This window comes from Coturnix japonica, unplaced genomic scaffold (assembly GCF_054131305.1).
Source record: "Coturnix japonica strain WE unplaced genomic scaffold, WE-NBRP24 Scf099, whole genome shotgun sequence".
In the NCBI taxonomy this organism is placed as follows: Eukaryota; Metazoa; Chordata; class Aves; order Galliformes; family Phasianidae; genus Coturnix; species Coturnix japonica.
Window position 1 is genome coordinate 293,219 of NW_028189002.1, and position 18,617 is coordinate 311,835.

The following is an 18,617-nucleotide window of genomic DNA, read 5'->3' on the forward strand; positions in this document are numbered from 1 at the left end:
ACAGGAACATAAATAAGAAAAAACAACATTTTTTTTTTTTTTTTCAAGTAAAAAGTAAATACCCCAGGAACTGAGAAGGATTTCTCCTGACAACAGCAAAACACTGTGAGACAGAGTGACAAGTTATGAAGGGAAATGACAGATACTAAAAGCAAGGAAGGAAGAGAATAGAGAGGGGCTGAAAAGTACAGCCATGTGCTAGGGAACTGCTCATCAAAACAGACACTGGGATGAACCAAGCCCGTCCTGGGGGCTTAACCTAATATTCCAAGTCATCTGTACAAATAAATTTGTTTTTTATACCACATATCGATAGTTTACGGACTGGTTTGGCTCGGTACCATGACAAGTGGGGCAGAGAGATTTTGCAAAATCTGTGCCTCTGGAAAAGGGAAACAGGGGACCCCAAAATAATTAAAAACAGTGGCAACAATCTGAGGAGAAACAAACTAATTTACTAAATATGGAATGCAAGATAACACATTATAATTTAATATAATTAGAATTGAAGCAAATAAATATAATGAGAGAGTATCTGAAAGCTGTAGGCCTTACAGTAATACTGAAGTGATGCGCGCAGTTAGGATGGGGAGCAGAGGCGAAAGAGAAGAGAGACGAAGAGAAAAACCCCAATCAGGTGACCTTTCCAGGAGTTATATCTCCTCTCTGACCGCAAAGATCCCTGGGGAATGTAGTTCTTCTCTTCCAGACAGGTACCGGGATCTGGAGCATTAACACTTTAACTCCCAGTGCGCTACGTGATGTTATGATGTGGAATACCAGTAACCAGAAAACGTAAATCCATGACACCACAGCATGCAGAAGCCTGAAAATCTGTGCAAGCGGACACAGGGACAATACCATCCGAATAACCCCCAATTCCTCCTTCAGAGGAGATGATGACTCCGCCCCACCGCCACGGGGCAGGGTATTCTTTGCTGGCTTGGGGGAGGTGACTACACATGCGCTATGTGTACCTTTCTTCTAGGCGCCATCTCAGTATCTGCTGTGTGTTGCATTTAGCTCTGCATTCCTTTCTGCGATTTTACGTTTCTCTGTGTTCCAGCAGTGTTGCGCTCATTCTAGGAAGGTACAAGAGAGACTGCAGTAGTGGTTGAGAGGGTTTGCTGTATGGCTGAGGGTGGCAGTGACTGGGGGAAAGGAAGACAGTAACAAGCTGAGGCTTTGCACGTGAGCATATTGTTTTTCTCTCTCCTCCCACTGTGGTGAGGTTGGAGTGTCCTTTTGCTGGCACAGACTTTGGCACGTACTTAATGCCAGGCTCGAGCTGATATGGCCTGTACTTTTGGGTGCTTCCTGGCCTGTTTCATGGGTGTTCTCATTGTTTTCTACAGATGAAAGAAATAATCATGAATCAAGAAAAGCTTGCCAAGCTCCAGGCTCAAGTGCGCATCGGTGGAAAGGTAGGAGCTATTGTTGTCTCTGAGCTTGCAGGAATGTGTGTACCTGCCCACGTGCAGGATCTGGGATGCAAAGTTGTGAAAAATTGGGTAGAGAGCAGTCCTGAGGGCTCTCGGATTGGCTTGACCCTCTTTAGGGCAAACTGCCTTGCTGCAGTGATCTCTAGTCAGTTCATCAGAAGCAGAATGAAGGAACTGAAATTCCAGTCTTTTTTGCTTGCATTTATTATATTACAACTGGCTTGAAGCCCGTATTCTTGTATGGGATGTATTAGAAGATACTTAAGATTTGGAGTAAGTAGATCTTGCTCAGGTGTAGTTTTCATAATAAATTATAGAGGTTAATGTTCCAAATTCAAGTCTGGCATCTTTAAGTTGTTTATGGTAGTTCTCTTGTCTTTTAGTATGAGGTTGGAATTTCTGTACTTGTCATGCTTTTATTATTGTGGATTAGAAGGTATAATATGCTTATAAAACCCTTTTATTTTTTATGACATTTGTATATAAGTAGCTGTGATTACTTATAATCTGAAAACTTAAAAGAAAGTGCTTCGAACATGTATATACTAATAAATGTTTGAATTAAAGCAAAAACTTATTAATTAAATTTTCTCAAATATAAAAACATTCATGTATTATTTCAGAGGACAAACTATTCAACAGAACACTTACTGACATTTTTCCAGTAGCTTTAATTCCTGTGTTGAAGGTATTGTCTTTTGTAGAAGACTTAAACAGCCTTAGAATAAATCTAGTTTTTAACTAGATTGATCTTGCGTGTTCTTTATATGGGTTACTAGTTAAGCAGTGAACTACTGTATTATATTGGTGATTATGCGTATGTTACCAGCATGTGTGTATTCTAACACACATTTCTGTCACTAGTCACTTAAGAGTATGCATTCAATATGCATGTACTTGTAAAGCTCTGTGGTCAATGTAGGTTTTCTAGAGATAAATAAAGATTAGAGTATGCAATGCTATGGTTCAATTTTGAAATTGGACTGTGAAATACTTTGAATGTCTGAGCTTTATTCTTTTTATTTGTTTATTTTGTAACTGGAAATTATTACTCGAATTCTTCATGACAAAATCTCAATCTAAATTGGGATGGCCAATTACATTGGGTGTGGAAGAGGTAAGGGGGGAAGAGTCCTTTCTCCTTGTGAGGAAAAGGCTCCAAATTGCCTCTGCTGGAAGACTTTCACGATGTAACAGTGCTGCAAATGTTACAAACAAACTAAATGTTATGTTTAGGTGGAGGAGTATTGTTCTTAATGTGACAGTTGAGATTTTTGTATTGGGTATAGATACAGCTAAATACCATGGCTTTTCTTCCAAACCTTCTTAGAAGACTGACAGTTCAGTCTGTGGCCTGTTGTACCTATTCCTTTTTAATACAGAGGTAAAGAGGTGTGAACAGCACATCTCAGCATAAGTGAAGTCGAACTTGCTTACTAAAAAAATATAAAATCTTTAGAAGCTTAAATCTGTAGAGATGAAAGCAACAGTTGATGATTTTAAATTACATTCAGATCATCTGAAGCTTGTTATCTGCATGTAATACGGGTAAAAAATTATGTGTGGGAGGGGTGTTACATGTAACTACATAGCCTTTGATTTAAGACGATTTTTTTTTTAATTTGCAAGGTCTTCTGTTCAGAGAAACTTAATATAGGCATTAAGTGGCTCAGTACATGAGTAGTCAAGGTACTTTAATGAAGTACAGTAACTGATATTAACAGGGAATGAATATCAAACTTTCTAGACAAGGGTAAACTTTTGAATTGTAATCTTCTAAGTTTTAGCTTTGTGTGATCTAAGGAAAAAATCATAGGTCTTAGAAATTACTGAAGACTGTACTCAGACTTTGGTTTTATGGCTGTGATAACAGACAAGGGTAAACTTGCAGTTTTTCTTTTCAATGTATGATGCTGCAGAATCTTGATGAGAATTGTGGAGTAAAAGTTTTCTAATGTATTGCTTCCTAAAACCTTGCACTTCTCAGGAGCACACAAAGCTTGCCTTATAGTAACGGAAAGACTGCGATTGGAAGAGTGGAGAGGTGTGTGTTGCTTTGTATGTGAAGGTGATTTGCAGATGACTGCAGAGTTGGTATGTAGCCTTGAGGATTAGAATTAATAAAGAACTAATTAAATATTTATTTATTTGTGCAAAGGGTACTGCTCGCAGAAAGAAGAAAGTTGTCCACAGAACAGCTACAGCAGATGAGAAGAAACTTCAGTTTTCTTTGAAGAAACTGGGAGTCAACAATATTTCTGGTATTGAAGAGGTAATTGTTTCAAAGGAAAAAAAATTCTATATAAAAATATAACATTAAAATTAATTTTCTGGTAACATCTTAAACTGGTCTGTAAACTATCAATAAGTCTTTATTTAGAATCGTAGAATGGCCTGGGTTGAAAAGGACCTCAAAGATCATCTGGTTTCAACCTCCCTGCTATAGGCAGGGTCACCAACCACTAGACCAAGCTGCCTAGAGCTGCATCCAGCCTTGCCTTCAGGGATGGAGCATCCACAACCTCTTTAGGAATTTCAGCTATTTTCCCATTAAATTGAGAAAACACGGTAAACTGCTTGAACTACTTGATTTTTTTTTTTTTTTATTTGCAGGTAAATATGTTTACCAACCAAGGAACAGTCATTCACTTCAATAACCCTAAAGTTCAGGCATCTCTGGCTGCTAACACTTTCACTGTCACTGGCCATGCTGAGACAAAGCAGCTGACAGAAATGCTTCCTACTGTCTTAAATCAGCTTGGAGCTGACAGTCTCTCCAGTCTGAGGAGATTGGCAGAAGCCCTACCTAAGCAATGTAAGTTGAAATTTGAATGCATTATTATGCTGGCAGCTAACATGGGCTTATTTATATACCTGCAGTGAAATTCAGTGCAATCCTACAGTCTGCAAACATATTAGACCATGATTTTAAAGAGCTTATTAGCTCAAATCCAACAAATAGTATAACTGGGTATGGCAGAGGCACCTGTCTCCCGCTATGTCTTGCAGCTGGTCTCAGACTAAAAAGTTGTTGCTGGAGTTGACTCCATGGTAGTTTATTTTTGATGTGGCTACCATATTTTGACGTAAAGGGAGTTGAAGACAGGCATTTTGCTAATGCTTTACATCTTCACAAGTATGACAAAGGTATTTCTTGCATGGGCTTTTTGATAACAAAGAGGGAATTACCCAGTGAAAATATAATTCTTGTATGAACATATGTAGAATGGTGTAAAGAACAGGACTGGTGTGAGCACTAAGCTTGATACACCAACTGTCTATTCCATCCTTAATTTAGTAGAATAAAATGAACAGAAAAAACCTGAATGATTGTTCTTCCTAGAATTGTATGGGTAAAGTAGAGGAGGAGTTTAAGTATGTGGTGGTTGGAAAAGATGGTACTGCTACAGGTTGAGAGCTGGGAGAGGGCAGGCTTGTAGATACTGGGAACACTCCTCACATCTTGCATATAAGGTCTTTCTATTTTCTCTTCACAAATATCTTAAGTTCATTCCTTCCAAGGTATGGAACATTTTATACACAGAGGAAGTAGAAGAAGCTTATCAAAGTGTCTGGTTTCTGGTAGTAACGAACTTGATTGTTTTTGTGCTTTACTGCCAGCAAGGACAGCATCTCTATTTCTAAAGTTGATGTCGCTTCCTTCCTGACAATTTTTTACTGGGAAAAAAAAAAAAATAAAAATCCTGCTAGAAGTAGTCCTCAGGATGTGATTAATTACTTTTTTCCCCATAGAGCTCAAGTTCTTCCTATATAATGTCACCTCTGTGACTTCTGTGTGGTAGTAGTAGGCCTTGAAAGAAGGAAAACTTGAAGGATTTTAAATGATCCCTTAAGGGCATTCTTCCTATAACAAAATGGGTATATTCTGGGTAAGCTAAATTGTACAGTTGTAATATTAAGGAAGCTTGTTTAAAGTGCTTCCTTTGTATAATAGCTATTTTTTTCTACTTTGGGTGGATGTCAGAAGTTGCACAAAATTTTCATTCAGTATTGTCTGCTACATTTGGAAGCCTGACATCAAAAGAGTGAAGTGTCTGAGATTATTGCATTTGTAGGTATTAAACTTAGTTTGGTCTTGGTGAGAGGAAAATGCAGACAATATAGAAGGAAAAAATATGGTTAGCTTTTAAAATGTCATATTTAACAGTAAGGTGCATTCAGGCAGTAACAGCTTTCTGGTGTTATAAACAAGAAGAGTTAGTGACCTTGTCAGCCGCCCTATCGCACCAAAGTTTCTACATATATCTGTTTTAGTTCTCTAGAAATCAGGATAAAGTGATTTCAGAGGTCTGGTATAAACCCATTTTTTTTACTTGTGCTTATCTTAAATATTGAGAAGGATTAATTAACTTAATTAATTAACTTAATTAATTAACAAGCACTGGCTTGCTGCAGTGGACATGGTTAAGTCTCGGTACCTCTAGCAGATACAGTGGGAGTAGTTGTATAGTTTACAGAGATGCGGACAAAAAAATGGAGTTACCTCCAATTACCTATGTCTGAAGTTGTGCATTGTCATGCTGTTATCTAGATCAATCTGTGTCCATGACGGGGGCAGAAGTCCTGCAGGCCCACCAGCCCAGAAAGGGAAAAGGGGGAGGGTAGGAAGATGGGAGCTGGGCCCAAAGACAGAACAGCAGTAACGATCTGAGGAAGGAAGTTACTTTTACTAAATATATCAGAATGCAAGATGATACAATATAAATGGAATTAAGGCTAATAAATCAAATAAAATGAGAGAGAGTGTGTCTGAAACCGAAAGCTTTCAGAAAATACTTTGAATTGAAGGCAAAATGGCTGGGGAGCACACCCATATACTGTCAGGTAGCGAGAGAGAGCTGTCCTGTGACTTGCGAGTCTTATCTTCCCCTTTGAATGCAAAGTCCTATGGGTATGTAGTTCTTCTCTTCTGAGAACCAGGTATCTGGAAAGTTGTCAGTCTCTGGAACTGGAGTATTAACTCTTTAATTCCCCGTGCTTTATATGATGTTATGATGTGGAATACTGATAACAAAAATCATTAAGCCATTACATGCATCCAGTTTCTTATTTCTTTGACTTTTTCAGGGGAAAAGAATATATTTAAGTGCCGTTAGTCGTCCTTATCTGCCTGCAGCTTCACAATTAGACCTTAGTTTCTCTTGAAGGCCTAGCATCATGAGGAGGACTCAAAATATTTTTTTACTCTGTAACTTGTTGATGTTGTAATAATAAGCTTTGAGAACTACTGGGTAGTCAGTAAACCAAGGTATTTTGAGATAAATTAGTAAAATCATTCTTGGCTCTTGTATCTAGAGCTATCACATATTTTGTGTGGTAGTCATTTTCAACTACAAGATAATGACTAGTGAACTGTTGGTAGTGTACATCTTTCCATTTCCCCTGCTGGGCTGTTTAAGGATGATCGGTAACAAAGGGAATGTGAACTTCCTAGGCTGTAGATTTTTATTTGGCAAGGGAATTGTTCAGAGCATTGCAGCAATGCTCAGACTCTTTGATAATGTTTTAGAAAAAATAAAAACATCTTTGTAATCAAGATGCCTACGATGAGCTTGAATAATGTGTTGGAAATACTTGTTCTTGCAGCTGTGAATGAAAAAGCACCACTTGCTACTGGTGATGATGATGATGAAGTTCCAGGTAAGAACAAATGCAAAATGGGGGAAAAAGAAGTGAATTTTGAGAGAACGTGTAGCATAAGATGAGGCCAAAGGACAATAAGAGTACTTACTAGTCACTCACTGCTACAGAATTTCTATGAACAAGTTACTTCATTGTTTTCGGGCATCAGGTGAGAGTAGGTGGACTGTTGTTTTGAAGTAGTGTGTTTTGTCCTGTGTAGGGGTAATAGCTATGGCTAAGATAATTATTTCATCTTCAGTAAGAAAGCTGGGAAGAAATCGCCTTTTCAGTATCACTTGGCTTAGTTAGGTATAGTGATGTTAAATGATAGTAGAATTGTGCATTATGATGAACCACTTAAAACTTCTTTAAACAAGAAGACTGAACCCTGAAGCGCTTAAATGTTATTTGGTCTGTATTTTATAAGCTGATTTCTTTTTCTTAGGTTTTTTTTTTTTTCTTTTTAAATCTCACAAGCATTCATATATGGCAAACTAGAAGCAGATCAAACTCTAAAATCAATGTTTCTTTTTCTAGATCTTGTTGAAAACTTTGATGAAGCTTCAAAGGATGAGGCAAATTGAACTAAGTGTCACTGAATGCTGTTAGAACTAAAAAAAAAAGTCTGCATGGGGCTGCTATTTTAAACTGTGACTGATTTTGAGTTTATTTTTATTTCCTGATAAGTTCAAGACTTGTAATTGGCAACTCCTTGAACCTGCAGCTCTTCTTAGTTACTGCTTGTACACAGTATTATTTCTGTGACCTGGTTGAATAAACTTATGCTTTGAAATAAGTCTGATTGCCAATTAATTGCTGCCTAGATACAGTATCTGAGTAATGTGTGTACAATCAAAACCCCATCTTTAATGGGCTTTGTAGTTGTTATACAATTAAAAATGCTATAAAACAATAACAGCAACAAAAAAACCACCCAACAAAAAGCCTACAAGCTTTTGGTGTTGATTCTTGTAAAAAAAAAAAAAAAAACAAAAAAAAACCAAAAAAAAACGAGGGAGAAAATAAAAAAGGCTATAAATACTAATTAATGAAAGGTCTCGCATTTCTGCAAAATTGCATCTTCCTTTTGCAGTATTAGAAATCTGGCTAAAAAAAAAATCTGTTCTTAATTGAGCATTTTAGATTTAATCAGTGAATTTAGAATCACGGAATTGTAGGGGCTGAAAGGGACGTCCATAGATCGAGTCCAGCCCCCCTGCAAAGCAGGCCAATTTACAATGTTTACAGGTCAGAACATGCATACTGAGTTTAAGTCACTTTGTAAACTACAGAGTTTACAAAATAAGATGAATTATAGAATTACTTCATACTGTTGTAATATATTATGGATTTAAAAGGTTAAAGTCCTGCCTTAGTAACTAGATAGCTTAAGTTAAGGTCACCTGCTTGGTGGAAGATGGGAAGGTGGTGTATAAAATATTTATGGATTTCATTAAGGCCTTTGATAGTGTCCCTTATATAATGCATGTCCTTCTCTCTAAATTGAAGAAAGATGGAGCTGAAGTCTGGACTACTAGGTGGTTAAAGAATTGATCGGATAGTTGCAGCAAGAGGGTTGTTGTCAGTGGCTCTATGTCCAGGTGGAGGCTAGTCTTGAGCGGTGTTCCCCTGCGGTCCATCTTGAGACTGGTGCTCTTAAGTATCTTTATCAATAACATAAACAGAGGGATTAAGTGTACTCTCATCAAGTTTGCTGATGACACCAAACTGAGAGGTGTAGTTGGCACCATAGAAAGGAGGGAAGAAGGGAGAGATATCATCCAGTGGGACCTGGACAGGCTCAAATAGTGGACCCACAAGAACCTAGTGAGGTTCAACAAGGCCAAATACAATGTGTTGCTCTTCAAGCAGTGGGGGATCATCTGCCCTTTCACAGTCAGGTGGGAAGGGATGACCTCAAAAATAGCGAGGGGTGGGAACAAATCCCTGTTCAGGGTAACAAGTAGGCTTCCCCTCAGCCTGCCCCACATTCCCAGGTGCACTTACATAACAGGTATGAGGCTCTGGAGCTGGAGGGACTGGGGGATGTGGATGTCAATGAAAGTCCATCTGTGCAGGAGAGATTGCCCAAGGCTAGTCAGTCTGCTTCCTGTTTTACTACAACATCAGTCAGGAAAAAAAGGGCTGTCATCATAGGGGACTCCCTTCTGAGGGGAAATGAGGGCCTGATATGCTGCTTGGACCTGTCCCACAGGGAGATGTGTTGCCTGCGTGGAGCCTGGGTGAGAGATGTTGCTAGGAACATTGTTTGCCTGGTTAAGCCCTCTGATTATTCATTACTAGTTTTCCATTTTAGAAATGAAGAGGTAGGCAAAATGTGGGAATACAAGAAAAGCTGTTCAGAGCAGCAGCTGTGGAGCAAGATAAACAGCATGGGAACCAAGGACACCTCTGCAAGGAGAAGAAGAGTCTCACAGCTCTGATTGGATATGTGCCTGCATGGACAGTTGAAAAGTGTTTTGTAGAATGCTTTGTTGACATGTAAGATGTTTGGGAAAGTTGTAAGGGCGGATGGGAAAGTTAGAAAATAACAACTTGTGAAGGTATATAAGGGATGTGAGAACTTGTAATAAACGATTTGGATCGTTCACATCTGAGTCCGTGCCGAGTCGCTGCAAATGGCGCCCACAACGTGGAGCAAATCAACCCGCGGCTGAGCGAGCCCGGTCCGGCAGCGTCGCCCGACTGAACTTCGGAGAGACTGTTTCGCGCGCACCCGCACCGTTCTGCAGGACAGAAGGTGAGCAGTCGGGAACTATGGGGAGCTCACTAACGAAGGAGCAGAAAGTAAATCTCGAAGTATTGCGGTCAGTGTTACCGTATCAGGATAAGACTGTGTCTACTAAAGCATTAGTTACTCTTCTTAAATGGATAAGCAAAAATGTCCCTGAATTTCCAAAAACTGAGTTCTCTCTCGATGGAGAACTTTGGGACAAAATCGGCTCAAAACTCTACGAGGCTTCTCTCGCTAAAGACAGAAAGGCTGCTAAGCTGTTGCCCGTTTGGAGCCGGACAATGGAAGGGATTAAGCAATCACGACGGGAAAGAATTTATTCCGACCATTCCCTGCCGCCCTCCGTCCCAACCCCGCCGCTGCCTCTCGCTGCGGGAAGCGGCCCGTGCCCGGATCCGACTGGCGGCTCCGACCCCTCCCCGATTCGGGGAGACGAGGGGCCGCGGCCGCCCCCCTTCGCGCTCCCGCCGTTGGCTCCTCCCCCGACGTTCGCCGCGTTGCCGCCCTCTACGGCGCCCTCGCCCTTCGCTCCGCCTACGACGCTCGTCGCGCCGCTTCTGCCCTCCTCCCCCCCCACGTCGTGCGCTGCTGCGTCTGTGCAGCCGGCGTGTAACGTGGATAAAGACACGGACGGATCGAAACCAGGGGATCGTTGTGACCCCGGTCCAGAAGATCCAGAAAGAGAATCGGACGCATTTCCTCCTGATGATACTTTGAAGGAAGCAGGAATGACAAATTTCCCTACAGCGTACTGTGATGTCTTAGAGCAATGCAAAAAAGAAACAATATTAAGAAGTGATGCTGACACGTTGCAGACCTTTCCTAATCAGGTCCCCCGTTTGGAATCTCTGCCTTATGAGGCAGTGAAGGAGCTAAGGGAGTCAGTGAGAACATTCGGAGTTCAGTCAGCCTTTACATACAATCTTTTGGTTGCAAACAGTGACAGTTACGCTATGACCCCTCACGATTGGAAAACTGTGTTAAGAATGATCCTCTCTCCTATGCAATACACCGTGTTTATGACTGAATATCAGCTACATAATTTGACTGATAGCTCTTTGCCTCAGACTCGGACAAATCCATGTGGCACAGCACTTCTTCAACTGTGTCTGACAGATGTCACTCACGTTCCTGAATTTGGCCGTCTAAAATATGCACATGTAACAATAGATACTCATTCTTCTTACGTATTTTCCACAGCACATACAGGTGAATGCAGTCTCAAGATTTAGAGTTTAAGGCATTAGCTAGGATGTTGTGTGCTTCTTCTATTTTAGTAATAGATCAGATGTGTATTAAACAGGATTTGATCTAATCAATGCTAGAATCTACAGGAATAGCTCTTTTAATGTTTTAGTACTGTTTGGTTATGATGTTTTTAACCTATTAATTAGCTTTTCTTAATATGCAAAGACAAAACCTGGAAAGGAATCCCAGGCAAAGAGATGACCCTGTATCATAGAACGGATACCTCTTTTACATCCAATTAATTGGGATCTGAAAATATAACCATGCATCATTTTAGACAAAAGTGCACGCTAATAGAACTAAATTTGATGGTTTATTCTGTTTTCCAAGCAGGTGTTCCACTTGGGCTTTATATCACGCACTGGCCATGCGGATGTGGTGTACAACTGGAAGAAATCCTTCAGACCCTGAATGCAGGAGAGAATCTGTGATGGGTGAGAGAGGAAAGGTGCACCTTGAAGCAGGGGACGCCCTGCTGGCACTACCTGTCACATCCACCACCAACATGGCTTGCTGTTTCTCAAGGGTCAATAAGTAATAATGCCCTTAGTGATACTCTAGTACATTTGTCCTCTAAAATTGGTTCTTTTTGACATGCTATTCCATTAAATTGTGCGATCATTATTCAATTATTAGCCCAGATAACTCAGTTGGTAGAGCATGGTTATGAACATCTTAAAAGCATTTACTGCACAAATTTTAGTGGTCATTAAAAATCAATATATCAGAGTATATAAAAATTGAAGCCTTTTCCTGATCAGTTACGGATTAACACAATGGGACCCTCATGGATTTATTTTCAGGTTGCAGAAACTTAGGTTGCAGTACAAACATGTTTGTTCTTTTTAGTGGGTTTAACAGTAATGTTGTTATGTTGTATTTGACTTGTCTCTTTTTTCACTTTTAGAGTATTGTCAATCGAGGCCTTGATTGAGTTATAATGATTATGTTATTAATATAAATAGCGTTATTTTGTAGTATGGTAGTAGCTTGTCAATAAACAAAAAAGGGGGAATTGTGGGAATACAAGAAAAGCTGTTCAGAGCAGCAGCTGTGGAGCAAGATAAACAGCATGGGAACCAAGGACACCTCTGCAAGGAGAAGAAGAGTCTCACAGCTCTGATTGGATATGTGCCTGCATGGACAGTTGAAAAGTGTTTTGTAGAATGCTTTGTTGACATGTAAGATGTTTGGGAAAGTTGTAAGGGCGGATGGGAAAGTTAGAAAATAACAACTTGTGAAGGTATATAAGGGATGTGAGAACTTGTAATAAACGATTTGGATCGTTCACATCTGAGTCCGTGCCGAGTCGCTGCAGCAAAAGAAGTTCTTGGGTGATCAAGAGAGATTTCAGGGCTCAGGAAAGACTGCTGAAGGGATCAGGAGTGCAAGGTGTGTTCCCTTCTGTCCTCTCAGTTGATGGCTGGGAACCAAACAAGGAGGAGGGTGGACGCGCTGAATGAATGACTTTGTAAGTGGTGTCACACTCAGGACTTTGGGTACTATGGTTTGGGACGCAGCCTTGAGAAAGGGGGAATGCTCTTTAAGGACACCAGGACACCCTTCTGAGAGCACAGTGGCTCTCTATCCCCAAGCAGAAGTCAAGCAGGGGAAGCAGGCGACCTTTGTGGCTGTGCAAGGACCTGCAGCTTAAACTGAGGGAAAAGAGGGAAATGTACAAGAAGTGGAAGCAGGGTTGTGTAGCCTGGGAAGAATACAGGACGGTTGTTTGCATGTGTAGAGATAAGATTAGGAAAACCAAGGAGCAGATGGAGCTGAACTTGGCAAGGGATGTGAAAAATAACAAGAAGGGGTTCTGCAGGTACATAGGCCAAGGAGAGTGTTCCCCCTCTGATGAAAGGTAATCATGGCTGTCCAGTGAAGTCCCCAGTGACTGCAAAATGGGAAACATTACTCCCAATTTAAAGAAAGGGAGAAAGAATGACCTGGGGAACTACAGGCCAGTGAGCCTCACCTCTGTGCCTGGGAAGATCGTGGAGCAGATTCTCCTAGAAGCTATATTAATGCACATATGAGACAAATATGTGATTTGAGACAGCCAGTATGGCTTCACAAAGGGCAGATCTTGCCTGACCAATCTGGTGGCCTTCAATGATGGAATGACAGCTTCGGTGGATGAGGGAAGGTCAATTGATGTCATGTACCTGAACTGCTGCAAAACCTTTGACATGGTCCCTCACCACATCCTTCTCTCTAAATTGGAGAGACAGGGATTTGAAGGATGGACTATTCGATGGATTAGAAATTGATATGCTGGATGCTGCCAAAGGGCTGTGATTAATGGTTCTGTATCAAGGTGGAGGTCCTCAGGGGTCGGTCTTGGGACCAGCACTCTTCAACATCTTTATCAATGGCATAGATGATGGCATCGTAGAATCATAGTATCACAAGGTTGGAAAGGACCTACAAGATCATCTAGTCCAACCGTCCTCCCTTTGCCATACCTACATAAAACCAGTAAACCATATCTCCTAGCTCCTTATCCGGACACCTCTTGAACACTGCCAGGGATAGCGACTCCACCACCTCCCTGGGCAGGCCATTCCATTGCCTGACCACTCTGAGTGAAAAAGTTCCTTCTTATGTCCAGTCTAAACCTCATCTGATACAACTTGTGGCCATTTCCTCGGGTCCTGTTTGTTGCCTGGCAGAAGAGGCCAAGCCCCTCCTCATCACAACCTCCCTTCAGGAAGTTGTAGAGTGCAATAAGGTCTACCCTGAGCCTCCTCTTCTCCAGGCTAAACAATCCCAGCTCCCTGAGCCATTCCTCATAAGACTTGTGCTCCAGACCCCTCACAAGTTTCGTTGCCCTTCTTTGGATGTGTTCCAGGGCTTCGATGTCTTTCTTGTAGAGAGGAGTACAAAACCGAACACAGTACTTGAGATGTGACCTCACCAGAGCTGAGTACAGAGGGTTGATTATCTCTCTGCTCCTGCTGGCCACACTATTTCTTATACAGGCCAGGATGCTGTTGGCCTTGTTGGCCACCTGGGCACAGTGCTGGCTCATGTTCAGCCAAGCATCAACCAACACCCCCAGGTCCCTTTCCTCTTCACAGTCATCCACCCACTCAGCCCCAAGCCTATAGCGCTCCATGGGGTTATTGTGGTCAAAGTGCAGGAAGTGCACTGAGGAGTTCACCCTCAGCAAGTTTGCTGATGACACCAAGTTGAATAGTGCATTTGATACACTGGAAGGAAGGGAAGCCATCCAGAATGATCTGCTGGCTGGAGAAGTGGGCCCAAGTGATCCTAATGAGGTTCAATAAGGTCAAGTGCAGGGTGCTGCACTTGGGTTGCGGCAATCCCAAGCATTTATACAAATTGGGGGAAGATCTCCTTGAGAACAGCCCTGCTGAGAAGGACTTGGGGGTCCTGGTGGACGAGAAGCTAGACATGAGCCAATATGAGGGAACAAAATAACTAGCAACAGAAAGGTAAACCTATTTGGGCTGCTGAACTGTGGAAAGACATTGCTGCCCGAACAAAAGATATGGCTGTAAAGGTTCACCATGTGGATGCACATGTGCCCAAGAGTCGGGCTACTGAAGAACAACAAAACAACCATCAGGTAGATCGAGCTGCCAGAGATGAGGTGGCTCAAAAAGACTTGGACTGGCAGAACAAGAGTGAATTATTTCTAGCTTGGTGGGCCCATGAGACCTCGGGTCATCAAGGAAGAGACGTGCCATATAAGTAGGCCACAGACCAAGGGATGGACATAACTATGGATACTATTGCACAGATTATTCATGACTGTGAAACATGTGCCATAATTAAGAGGATGAAACCTCTCTGGGAGGAAGGGCGATGGCAAAAATATAAATATGGGGAGGCGTGGCAGGTTGATTATATCACCTTGCTACAATCTCGCAGTGGTGTTATGTGCTTATCATGGTGGAGGCAACCACTGGGTGGCTTGAAACATGCGCACTACCCCATGCTACTGCTCGAAACACCATATTAGGTCTTCAGAAACAAGTTCTATGGTGACATGGCACCCCAGAAAGAATTGAATTTGATAATGGGACACATTTCAAAATTTCCCTTTGTCACAGTTTGAACAAAAAATCCACCTGCGTCCGTGACAGGGGGCTGTGGGCCCCGGAGAGGCCTTAGGCCGAAAGGAAAAAGATAATTAGGAAAAGAAAACAGCGGCAACGATCTAAGGGGGCACACTTATTTACTAAATACTATATTGAAATACAGGATAACACAGTATAATACAATATAATTGAAAATTGAGCTAACGAATCAAGCAAAATAGGAGAGAGAATGAGTCCCGTAACCGAGAGGCCTACTGTGAAATCTAGGCGAGACGGCTGAAGGCTCCCACACACTCCTCTGAACGCCAGAACTCGAAAGACGTCAGTCTGTTCTGCGACCGAGTTAATATAGAGTCCAGGTCCCGTGACCTATCGTGTTGTTCTCTGGGAGATGTAGTCTTCTTCTATAAGTTGCAGATTCAGTAAAATAATTCATGGTTTATATGATGTTATGATGTGGAATACTGATAGCAAAATTACAAAATTATTAAACCATGACACCCTTATAAATACTTGGGCCAAAGATCATGGCATTGAGTGGATTTATCATATCCCCTACCATGCACCAGCTTCTGGTAATATTGAACCATACAATGGGTTGCTGAAAACTATGCTGAAAGCAATCGGTAGTGGAACTTTTAAGCACTGGGAAAAGCATTTGGCAGAAGCCACTTGGCTGGTCAATACTAGAGGATCTGTAAATCATGATGGTCCTAGCCAATCTAGCCCCCTACATACTGTAGAGGGAGATAAGTTCCCTGTTGTACATGTAAAGAATATGTTGGGAAAAGCTGTTTGGGTCCTTCCAGCCTCTGGAAAGGGCAAACTTGTCCGTGGAACTGTTTTTGCCCAGTGACCTGGGTGCACTTGTTGATGGGGATGTTCAGTGTGTACCACAAGTGAATTTGATGTTTGGGGAGTGCAGTCAGTAAGTCTATGTATATATGTATATATTTGCATGTGTAGTGCATTTTAGTTATTATAGTCATAAATTTAGTTCTATTACATTTAATTGTACTATTTAGCTATCATAGTTTTTCATACGTGTATATATGTATATATTAACTATGATGTAATAATGTAGAATAAGGGGTGGAATGTCATGGTTTTTTAATGTTGCTGTCAATATTGCACATCATAACATCATGTGCAGTATGGATCATTAAAAGTTTCATACTCCAGTTCTGTAGAAGAACAACGTTCCGAATACTCAGCTCTCATAAGAAAACTACGTATCCCAGAGGACTTTGCGGCCAGATATTAGTCACGGGGGGAGGAGACATATAATCTCACTCCCAGGCTGGAGCTCTCTCTCTTGGACTCTCGGAGAGTGGGAAGTGTTCCAGCCATGTCCCCTAGAGTTCGCAGTAGGCCTCTCGGTTTTCAGGGACTCTCTCTTTCTGTTTTGTTCGATTTATTAGCCTCAATCATATTGTATTATATTATGTTATCTTGTATTCTGATATCATATTTAGTAAAATAACTTTTCATCCTTAGATTGCTGCCACTGTTCTCTTTTCCCATTCCCCTTTTCCCTTCCTTTTCGGGCCAGAGTCCCTACGTGGCGGCTGCCCCCTCTCATGGGCTCAGGGAAATCTAGGTAACCTGTGAGAGTAAGGATGTATTGACTACTAGAGAAAGAGAAGTGTCTGCATCCATAGTGGCGTGGCCTTTACTGACTGCCTTAAATCAGGCAGAAATCGGGTCAAATACTATTGAGCATGAGAATCAATTATTAATAGCTCGAATCGAAAAACTGGAGCATGAACTTAATCTATTAACGGGGAAAAAAACATCATTTTTTCCTCTCCAACTCCCCACATTCATTACATCTCGTTAAGTGACAACCAGACAACTGAAATAACAGATCTGGTTGAGTATGTAGTTACTAATGCCGATTTAGAAGAGCCTCCTAGGACGGACACATTACAAGTTCGTTCTATTATAACACAAAAAATGAAAAAGGTCCAAGATCAAGCAGCAGGGATTCCTCCTGATCAATGGCCCCCTGCCGAAGCACACTTCCCTGTGATGGCCCACCCATATACGGTCACTGAATTCATGGACTTAGTCCAACATTTCAGACAGAGGCCACAAGAGAGTGTACCAGCTTAGTTACTACGTCTATGGGACTCAGGCTCTGAGAGTGTAGCAGTTAGTGGACCTGAAGTCTCTAAATTGGCAACAATAACTATCCATCCTGCCCTTAGGCAGAGATTGTATGGAGGGACCTAGTTCCCTGATGAAAACCACTCTATTGTAGATTGGCTAATGGCTGCCTGCCGCATGGTCTGGCCAAAAAAGGCTGACATGCCAGTAAATACAGGTTTATGGTCTTCTATGGAATACCTTCAAAATTACATAATAATATCCAACATCTATCAGCCATATGGCTTGTTATGTCAACAGGATACCTCAAGAAAGAATCCCCACAATTATCGAATGGGTATTTCTACCGCATACATTTTCAAAAGCTATTACATCACGAATGGAAATGTTTCCTATGCTAATACAGCGAGGTTGACATCGTCTACAAATTCTACGAGCTCTTGACCCTGATTGCATATACGTACCAGCTACCATAAAAGATTTAGATTGGATGCTTGCGCAGTCACTTGCTTTTCAGACTGCTATGGCAGACTATACTGGACAAATCTCCACCCATCCTCCCAAGAATCAGTTACTACATAATTAGAGTGATCTTTCCCTTATGACTTATAGTTTATTTTCACATGTTCCAATACCTAATGCTGTTACTGTATTTAAAACGATGAAGCTGACACACTGTCCCGAATTCGATGGATTGAGAATTCGCAGTCCGAGAACATTGCTCGCTGGTTACATCAGAAACTACGGCATGCTGTGGGAATACAAGTGTCATGGTTTAATAATTTTGTAATTTTGCTATCAGTATTCCACATCATAACATCATATAAAGCATGAATAATTTTACTGAATCTGCAACTTACAGAAGAAGACTACATCTCCCAGAGAGCAACACGATAGGTCACGGGACCTGGACTCTATATTAACTCTGTCGCAGAACAGACTGACGTCTTTCGAGTTCTGGCGTTCAGAGGAGTGTGTGGGAGCCTTCAGCTGTTCGCCTAGATTCACAGTAGGCCTCTCGGTTACGGGACTCATTCTCTCTCCTATTTTGCTTGATTCGTTAGCTCAATTTTCAATTATATTGTATTATATTGTGTTATCTTGTATTTCGATATAGTATTTAGCAAATAAGTGTGCCTCCTTAGATCGTTGCCGCTGTTTTCTTTTCCTAATTAACTTTTTCCTTTCGACCTAGGGCCCCTCCGGGGCCCACGGCCCCCTGTCACGGACGCAGGTGGATTTTTCGTTCAAACCGTGACAGATTTTGGTGGAGAATGCGGGCAAATTGAGTTGCTGTTTTTCTGTGTTTTCTTCTGTTGCTCTTTTAGCTTTTAACAGAGCTACAAGTTTTTT

At 41.4% G+C, this 18,617-nt stretch overlaps 1 protein-coding gene across 2 annotated transcripts; it reads left to right on the forward strand.

Moving 5' to 3' along the window:
* The first annotated feature begins 960 nt into the window (after positions 1–960).
* LOC146751322 (transcription factor BTF3-like) lies at positions 961–7,881 on the forward strand. Of its 2 annotated transcripts, none has more exons than XM_085534794.1 (6): positions 961–1,191; positions 1,356–1,424; positions 3,601–3,714; positions 4,056–4,257; positions 7,050–7,103; positions 7,623–7,881. In XM_085534794.1, the coding sequence occupies exons 2-6, from the start codon at positions 1,356–1,358 to the stop codon at positions 7,667–7,669; spliced, it is 486 nt and encodes a 161-aa protein (XP_085390920.1). In that variant the 5' UTR covers positions 961–1,191; the 3' UTR covers positions 7,670–7,881. The 2 variants fall into 2 exon arrangements, with proteins under 2 accessions (XP_085390920.1, XP_085390919.1); XM_085534793.1 differs by having other exon boundaries at positions 961–1,090.
* Positions 7,882–18,617: the final 10,736 nt, after the last annotated feature.

Bases quoted from the DNA above. Each gene is read 5' to 3' on its own strand.
- LOC146751322 (XM_085534794.1), top strand. From the start codon at position 1,356: ATGAAAGAAATAATCATGAATCAAGAAAAGCTTGCCAAGCTCCAGGCT. The intron at 1,425-3,600 runs GTAGGAGCTATT...ATTTGTGCAAAG, and splicing joins AAGTGCGCATCGGTGGAAAG to GGTACTGCTCGCAGAAAGAA. The intron at 3,715-4,055 runs GTAATTGTTTCA...TTTTATTTGCAG, and splicing joins ATATTTCTGGTATTGAAGAG to GTAAATATGTTTACCAACCA.